The sequence below is a fragment of the Bos indicus x Bos taurus genome, chromosome 11 (genome assembly GCF_003369695.1).
Source record: "Bos indicus x Bos taurus breed Angus x Brahman F1 hybrid chromosome 11, Bos_hybrid_MaternalHap_v2.0, whole genome shotgun sequence".
Classification (NCBI taxonomy): domain Eukaryota; kingdom Metazoa; phylum Chordata; class Mammalia; order Artiodactyla; family Bovidae; genus Bos; species Bos indicus x Bos taurus.
Genome location: NC_040086.1, coordinates 3722057 through 3731362, shown reverse-complemented (window position 1 = coordinate 3731362; position 9306 = coordinate 3722057). Strand labels below are relative to the sequence as shown.

The window sequence follows — 9306 nt, the reverse complement described above, 5'->3', positions numbered from 1 at the left end:
GGTTTTGTGTCTCATACTTACTGTGCACACGTCCATCTTGTGGAGGGCACGGTGGCCTTGGCTTACATGGCCTCGGTTTCTGGGACAGGAGGGCAGAATAGCAGGGCCTTGAGCCCACGTCCTCTCATGAGCACACCCAGGCCACAACTGCCTGCCGAATAGCCATCAGTAAAAAGACCAGAACCTAAAACAGATGCTCCACAACCAAAGTCAAAGGAGGAGCCTCAACAAGGCAGGCAGAGAGGTACACTAGCAATACAATTAAACCATATCCCTGGTGGTCAGGCCACAGCTTACACACTGCAGAGGTTCCCCCGCCAAGTGAGCGCTGAGCCCCAGGTCAGGCTCCCCAGCCTGGGGCTCCAGCTTTGGGAAGAGGAGCCCCCAGAGCATCTGGCTTTGAAAGCCAGCAGGGCTTAGCTGGAACTCCACTCTCACAGGGTGCACACAAAATCTGACATGCAAACAGGGCTATAAACGAGAATTTTCATGTTTATAGACACTCAATGCAGTGCCCATCGGTGATGGTCCAGCCAGGTGCTGGCCCCAGAACCATCCTCAGGTAACAGAATGACTCAGGCCGGGTTTCATGTTGTCAGTTGTTTATTATTTGTCATTCTAAAGACTCGCACATTTATAGCATACATGGCTTTGAATGAGCTAAGAATATATAAAACAGTAACTATATGTTTATTAATACTGTCCAAAACAAATAAATAAAAGTACCTTAAAGCACTAAGGTTGGCAAATACAATTGTGTAGGGACAAAACTGTATTGTATAATGTTTGTACATGTTTTAAAGGAAACCAGAGGCAGCTGAGCTGCAGACGCTTTGACAGAACCCATCTGAGTTTTCAGTACGTCACAACATTTCTAAGTGGGGGCCTTATAGGGAACACTGGCTGGAACCCCTATTTTACAGAGACCTGGACCACTGCCTGTCTTCTGCCGCGGGAAACTCAAAGCTCCCGTGTGACCTGAGGAGCCGCGGCTATCGCGGTGAGCAGCATGGCCCCCCTCGGCGAGCATGCCCAGTGCCGCTGGGAGACCCACGGTCACACAGGAGCCAGGGAGTCACACTCAGGTGGAATACTGCAATCAGAGTATCTTCTATGTGATTAGCCAAGTCTTAGACTCTTCTGGTGATCGATAATATGTAGACAAAATTAGGAGAATATTCACAAAAAGGTGCCACATGCAAAACTGCAAACAGATGACACAGCATTTGCTCTATTCCCTTTTGATAAATGCAGGTAATGCTCTTCAGACCAAAAAAAAAAAAATCTGAAAGTTATATGAATAACATTAAAAATTCAAGGGAATTTTTTTAAAACGTAGTGATGTTAAAGTGAGTAAAGATGGAAATGTAGAGCTAACCAGACAATGAAATGGTGAAAGTGAAAGACTAAATCTGCCATCACAAAGTCGTCTTTGGACGGGGATGGACACGGCGGGAGAAGCTGACACCAGCGGTACAGTGGGCTTGCTGGGCAAGTTTCCCTGCCTCTGTGTGCCTCACTGACCCGCCCTCCACACCAGTTCACACTCACCAGTGGGCGTCGGCAGACAGCAGGCTCCGTGTGTGAACTGACCTGAGGAGGAGGGGGTCCGGGAGGTCACCTGGTTTCACCCGTACCTGATGCCCACCCTGCATCCCTGCACAGGGTGGTCTTGCCTGTGCTCTCCAGGCCCGAGTCTGTTACCTGTTGCCTGGTGGCATTTCTAAGGGAGCCCAAAGAATAACATTTAGAATTTCAGACACAGGAACTTCCTAAGGGTTCACAAATCTTTAGGATCAACATCATGAATATGTGCCACATGTATTTCTTTTACAGCCTTTTAAATAACATGTAAACATAATGATAAAAAAACAATTGATAAAACATAAACTAAGAAAAAAACTCTGCTCTGTGCAGATGACTCATCATCTTAGAATAGATGACCAAACATAATTTTCTATGAAATTCCTAAGTCTTATGGCCCATTAATCCCTTTCAAAATCTCATTTCAGGAGACAGTTCAACGTTCTCAACAGCCATCTTACATAATAGACGAGTAGAGGGTAGTAACAATTATTGCAAACCTAAAGACACTTTCATCAGACATTCAAACATGATTGCATTATCTTCTCGAAGGCCAAAAAAATTGAGAAACCCACCAGAGACCTACTTGTAAAATATTTAGGTGTCCACTGTCTCTATGCAAAATTCCCCATTGTTGACTGACAGGCATCAGACATACCACATGAGCGGTCCTGCGCTCTGGGGCCAGGGCTAGAGACAGCTGGCCTCACCACCTCCCCAGACACCTTGTTCCCTAAGGGACAGTGGTGACCCCACCGTGGGTGGCTTTGCAGATGCTGTCTTCTGACACATCTTACAGCCTTTCCTTCAACTGCTGGTTCCACCTGTGTAGGCACTGGCAGGCTGATGCATAGATGCACTTGCCCTGCCCACGTGAGACAGCAAGCTGCTTTTCCCAAAACTTCCCTTGAACAGTTCACATTTAGAGGTCTGCCCAGGATCCAATCATTTAAACTACTGTTTACTATTTTCCATGGGGATTTTTAAAAAGTAGGTTGTAAATCAATGTTCAAGTTGGAATTACTCAGTAGAAAAATAAGGTGAGCAGCTGCCTAAGTGTGCATTTTAAAAAGTTTCAGCATTTCAGATGCACCTGGCTTGGTTCATACAGGTAACTACGGATATCCGTGTGGTGACGGCTGAAGGCTACTTGAAGGGGCAGTTGTTACTATCCACGGCAGTGAGCCCGACAATACCTGCTATGGATTCCAACGCAAAAAAACACATGCTCCATAGACTCTTGAGTGAAATATTTTAAAAACACAAAAGTAAAAACCAATCCTTCAGGTCTTCTTGAAGAATTCATGTATAGACTAGAGGGCACCCACGTTTATTACGGAACAGCTAATGAGAGGAGACCGTGTGTTCATGTTTCAACTTTTCCGTAAGTCCCTTCAGGAGGCCTGTAATGCTTGGGGAAAGCCTTCAGCTGCAGGGAATTAAACGCATATTTGCGACTTCCAACATTCTTCATTGTATTTTCTCTTCGACAACCCTCACTAGGGAAAAAAACAAGCACAAGAAATGATAGCAGTAAAAAAGGAAAAAAGAAAAGACTTAAACTCAGATGAAATGATTATTTTCATAGCATTAAAAAAAAGTTGATTAGTTTAAATGGGTGCCGGACTCATTTACAACAGTACACGCAAGATGGCGGGTTTCTGAACAAGGTAGTTAAGAAGCAGAGAGATGGACATGGCCTGTCTGGGATGCAAGGTTGCCCTTCTGAAAGCATCACGTATCCAAGTGGAGGATGGCTTTTTTTTTTTAAGGTAATGGTTTCATGTATTTCACATCAGGTTTATCTGAGAAGTCGATCCTAACTAGTTCAAAGGGTCTGTCAGAAAATTCAGTGGGAACAGTGCTACTCTTGCTGAGAGACTTTATAAATAGCTGCATTTTCTCTGTGGGCAAAGACTGTTAACAGTCTCAAATTCAAATGCTGATTTTCCTTCCTTTAACGTGTAGCAAAACCATCTGGCTCAGAAGGTGGCTCTCACATGCTGCCACCACCTAGGAGGTGCATCCTGGGCACACAGCCATGCTGTGGGCCTGGGCAGTGGCTGTACAGCTCCCGGTGCTGGAGTGTCCTGAAGAAGTGACCCCACCAAGGTCACCTCTTTGAAGAGCTCCACTGAGCCCCTGCGGGGGCCCTTCCCTAGAGAATCTGCCACCAGTCTTTCCTGCTGCACTGATCACAGGTTGTCATGGCAACCCAGTGGGCAAAGCAGATGCTTCGACAGGCCTCATGTCCCCATTGGGACCTCAGGGGAGCTCTCGGGGGGATGTTCTGGTCAACAGCAGACCCAAAGGCAAAGGTGAGTCCAAACAGGAATGACTTCCTGTAGCACAGGAGGAGGAGTTGATAGTTTTATATTATCCTAAGACTAACAGTTAAATCAACTAGTTATCAAATTTAGTACAAAATCCCCTTATGAGATGCAAAATTTGCAGTTACCAAGAAACTGATTTTTTAAAAAAGTATTTCAAGTTGTATGAAGACCATTATGTCATGCATTTAAAAAAATATCAGTGGCGATTGCTCAAGCCTTTTAAGGTGAAAATGACAATCTCATTATCAAGAACATGTAAAATAATTTTGGTAAGACAGCAATTTTATTCAAAAGATAAATGCAGGTAGTTTAGAAAAATATCCACCTGTTTGTTACAAAGTAATTTAGTAGCTCAGATAAGCTTTGTCACAGAGCCTCCAAGCCTTCAGCCAGGTGTGTCTCATCTGTGCTGAGTGCCAGGGCCGTATGAGCAGGGAGCCCCCAGAGGAAGCAAAGATTATGTTGGTTTAACATCCAGTAATCAGATAAAAATATTCTATTGGAAGCAGAAGCTACAGAGGTGGTTCTTTAATCTTTGGAAACTCATCCGACTATTTCAGATATGGCTTCTCCATTTACAAAGAAATGTACACACTTTTTGGAAACCACCTATCACTGATAAACGTCAGACTGCTTTGAGGAACAAAGAATAATTTGTGAACTTCAACATTACCTTTTATTTACATGTTAAAGAGGCTAATTACTGGTTTAGCTGGCTGAATACACTTGAAATTACAGGCAAGATACACTTTAATTTGTAAGTCGTGTTTACTTTCCTGTTTGAATTTTGTGTGAATTTACAAAATCTGACTGATGAGGCTTATGCACACCAGCTCTATCACCCAGTATGCAGACAAGCTCGGCCAGGCGCCTGGCACTCAGGTGTGGAGGGGTGGCTCTGTGCAGTGGGAGCTGGCACTTCCGGCCCACCTCATCCTAAGGTAGAACCACTTAAAACCCATCACAATGGCTGCATAATTTTTAGGAATCCATAGTGCACGCTGAGAAGGTCTTGGATGGACTTTTAGAAAGACGGCTTTAATTATTTCAAAGCTTCATGATTTTTTAAGTATATTGACAAATTATTTTAAGAACATCTACTTTTCAAATAAAAAATTAGTATTGAAACCTCACATGGCAACTCATTTTAATGATGGCTCTGGTTTTTCTTTTCTGGAGGGCATCTTCCCCATTAGAATTGAGAATGTATCTGGACACGTGAGTGTCCTGGCGATCCTCAACACCTAGAGTCGCCTATGCTGAAGCCGTCTTGGAGCCAGAGTTAAGCTTAGAGTCAACCCAAACCATCAACAAGCGGGCCAGTGACCCCTTTCCTGAGCATATCTCCCCATCTTATATTATCCTGCCTGTTCCTCACTAAAGCAGAGATTTCACATATATATTTAGCCTAATGTCACAAAGCCTTCGTGACATTAAAAAACTCAGCCCCAAGGCACACTGGGCTTCCATCCTGACGTTCTAAACCACCACCACCACCCAGAGCCTCTGCTGATCTTGTGGTTCCTCTCTCCATCCAGCCTCATGACTGCAGAGTGAGAATGGACTGCCTTCTGACTGGCCCCTGAAGAGAAAGACCACGAATCTTAGCCTCTGGCCTTCCCTCTGTTTCTCTCTTATCTTAGCAGCCAAGTCTACAGCGGGCAGGAAAGCCTGGCAGGCAACACTCCATCCAGGGGCAGGCCATGGTGTCCATGAGGATCCTATGGGGGCCTTTAGGCCCCTGGCCGCAGCCCCCTTGGATAGGCAGTGGGCCCCACCTGGGAGGAGGAAGGCAGGCCACGTGTGGTCAGAAGGGCCCCCCTCATCCACACACGGCCTCTGCTGGCCTGGAGGTGAGCAGAGTGTCACTCCAGGGGCAGGGCTGGGAGCCAGGCACGTGACTGCAGGCGCCGCCTGCCCTCTTCCCAGTAAAGCAACAAAGTGGTCTCAGAGCGCGCCCCCTCCATGTGGAGGGGACAAGCGGTGGACACAGCTCTCTCCCGGGGTCACAGGCTGGCAGGACCTCGGCTGTGCCCAGGGCCATGCTGCTACAGTTCACCAGAGTGACCCTGTCCTGAAGGAGGGTGGGAGCTGTCGCGGGGCCGCTGCCGCATTCACTCTGGGACAGGCAGGGTGGAAGAGGGGCCTCTCGCCCCCGCGTGCGAGGAGGGCACCCTGTCACCCTAGAATGTAAAGCCTGTGTCTGCCGTCTGTTGTCCACTGCTTCTCCAATCACACCTGCCTCTGCTGTTCCCAGAACCCAGACTCAGATCTGAGGCCAAACCAGAGAAACCTCAGAGTAAGTCCTAGAAGTCTGGGGGAGGCAATGGAGAGGCCAGATTTTCTGGTGGACGGGTTATGTGTATGCCTATGGAAAGCTTCTGGAAAAGCCAGCTTCTCTGAATTCCCTCCAGTGTTTCTAGGGTGGTGAAGAGAAACCCACTTCCATAGAATGCAGTGTAGGGGGAAGCTGGCTGGAGGCCGAAACAGAAGCACAACATAACCTGAGCTGGAAAGCTGAGAAGCCACAGCCTATTTCTCACACGGGCTCGGTGGGGTTTCCCTCTCAGCCCCCTACTGCCTTCAGAGGTGTCTGGCCACCTTTTTCCACATGGGAAAGTTAAGGTTACACATTCTAGACACCACCATGTTAAAGAGTGATGAAGTCCTAACCAGGCCAGTGGTTAGGACTCAGCACTTTCACTCATGAGGCCCAGGTGTGATCCCTGTTCAGGGAACTAAGGTTCTGCAAGCCTCATGGTGCATCCCCCGTGCAAAATTTAAGAGTAATAAGAACAGAAACCAAAGTAGCCTTTTCTCTCACACCTCTATCTGGCACAACTGCCCAAAAGTTAGGTCTCATGTTTTGGTAAATTTTGATGTTGTTGTTATTAACCATGTTTGATTTGTAAGAGAGAAAAGATATCAGGACTTGAAACTGAAATTAAAAATACTAAAAATGAAGTTTTTTTTTTAATGAAAATAGCTACTTTAGGAAAAATAAATATAGCCAACTTTTAAATGAAAACTGCTACTTCAGGAAAAATAAATATATCTAACTTTAAAAGCCTTTTGTTACGATATGCATTAATTCCCAGAACAGTTCAGTGACCATTAAAGATGTAAAAGAGTAATTCTAAAGCCACGTGCAACATGTTATCTTTATGTGCCTGTATGTGCCTGATTTGATACAGTGAGCTACTGTTCTCACAGCTTTGGGTCATCCCAACTTGAAAGGAAGAGCATAAAAAGGAATGTGATGATTCTGCAAACTGTTTGCTACTGAAATTCTAGGGACCACGCTTTGAAATGAAAGCAGAAAGTACATGTCCTATTGAATAGGTATATCTAGATGAGCCAGTGAGAAAGCATCGATCCTTTTCATTTCTCTTCAGAAGGAACGGAAAGGTTAGCAGTACATTTAAAGAATAGTATCAAATATACAAATTCTCTTTTGACAGAATGCCTCTCTCTAGGAAACAGGGCACACGAGATATACAGGTAAAAGAGTTTTACATCAGAAGGTAAGAGGTTTGATACAAGTAATTTCACGCCAGCTAAACAAAGCAGTAACAGGGCTCTGCAAGAACATGTTACAAGCGCTGAAAACTACAGAATTGAAACGGACACGTCCTCCTGGTGAAATAATCTGGCAGGTGTTTACAGTTCAGAACAACAGAATGTCCAACTGTAAGGCATGAAATACTTCTTGGCGGGCCATGCTCTGACACATCCCTCCCGTCCTGTTAGGTACACGGTGGCTGGACAAGTACTGGCACTTTTGTTTTCTTGTGACTTACTAATTTTTCATCAAGATGCTCATTTGCAACGCAATTTGGCCACCAGGTACGCTATGCTCAGAAAGAGCCACACAATCAGTAAATTGGGGCTCAGAGCAAGTAAAGGGATGGAACAGAGGAGGCTGGGGTCTAGTCTTAAGTCTCGGACGGGCACCAGGCCGCTCAAGTTCTTCTGCGTGACTACCTCCCGAGTTCCAATGCTGTGAAAAGGAAGAGGGTTGGGAGAAAGGAAAAAGGGAAAATAAAGGAAAAAGAGACACATGCAATGGATTTTTTTTTTTCCCCAAAAGTATGGGGAAATAAAAAGAGGAGAACCGAAAAATAAGATTAAAAAAAAATGGAATGAAGCCACAATAAAAAGAAAAGATGATATGCAGAAACGGGTGTGAAAGGGATACCAAAACAAAACGAGCACAGTTACAAGAAAAAAGAGAGAAAGAGAAGTGAAAATAAGAAAAAAATACCATAATCTACTGAAAACACACACGTGTAGGCTGACTAGATGGTTTTCCATGTTCGCTCCCGGGGCTGCCAAGCACACGCCATGCTGCCCGGCCATGCTTGCACATGCGGCTGGACATGGACTCCAGAAAGCAGGCTGAACATGAAGAACCATTGGGGTGTTTGACCTTCTCACAGATGCCTGAATGGCAGGATGCAACTGATTCCGCCACGGCTGCCTCCTGATGAAGCACCCAGATGACACCCACTTCCCTCAGGTTGCCCTGGAGGCAGAGCCCACAAGGGACCCGCTGTGGCTTTCAGGCTGAGCAGCGGCAGAGCGCCTTGTTCTACCAGACACCATCTACCAAGAGCCCAGCTCACTGGAAACTTGGTGGGTCCCCCTTTGGAGCTACAGAAGCAGAGCTCGGAGGGGAGGTTCCTGAAGGAGCCCGGATGCCACGTGACTGTGGACACTTCAGGCTGTGAGCACTGGTGGTCACGTCCCCAGCCAGGGCAGTCTCAGGGGTCACTGGGCTACCTAGAAAGGCCGATTCTGGACTCCAGCCCCTGCGCTGGGGACAGCGGGGCACCACTAGTGAGCTGGAATTGGCTCCACCGGCAACAGCCAAGCAGGCACATCTCTTCCGAGCTCCCCAGGGTCGCTCGGCAGCCTGAAACAGGCCCCAGTGAGAGTGTTTACGCTGTAGAAATGGGAAGACCACACAGGTCACTTTAGGGGTAGTTGGTTTTGTTTTGGGAGAGAGCCGGTTATCGAACACTTAGCACAGCACTGGCCACTGCTCACCCTGGGCCTCCAGGACACGGACAGCCTGGGTGTCCTCTAGCCCAGCTCCACCCACCGCCCCCCCCACCCCCCGCTGCATGCTCTGCTCTTCCATCACGTAAGACGCAAGCGGGAAAGCACGGGGACCACCGAGGGGCACAGACACAGCTCCTGCCGCCTCCTTAGGGTGCCGGGCTGACCCCAGGTCCTGGCCATGCCACAGCCAGAAACACCAGCTATGGGCCCGCCACCTTGGACCTGCAGCCTGTGAAGAGACATGTCTCCCGACATGGGTAACCCAGAAAACAGGAGGAGGGGTCACCGTGACATGGAAACAGAGGCACGTGGCCTAAGCCTACAG

General features: G+C 47.0%; 1 protein-coding gene across 16 annotated transcripts in view; it reads right to left on the bottom strand.

Moving 5' to 3' along the window:
- Nucleotides 1-585: 585 nt before the first annotated feature.
- The window catches only part of INPP4A (inositol polyphosphate-4-phosphatase type I A), a 119133-nt gene continuing 110412 nt past the window's right edge, over nucleotides 586-9306 (bottom strand). For 9 of the 16 annotated variants that reach the window (XM_027554640.1, XM_027554643.1, XM_027554648.1 and 6 more), the window contains one exon: nucleotides 4179-7917. In XM_027554640.1, coding sequence (XP_027410441.1) covers nucleotides 7737-7917 — 181 coding nt within the window. In that variant the 3' untranslated portion in view covers nucleotides 4179-7736. Of the gene's footprint in view, nucleotides 3084-4178; nucleotides 7918-9306 lie in introns of those variants that run through there. The other 7 variants (XM_027554653.1, XM_027554651.1, XM_027554644.1 and 4 more) reach the window with 1 other exon arrangement.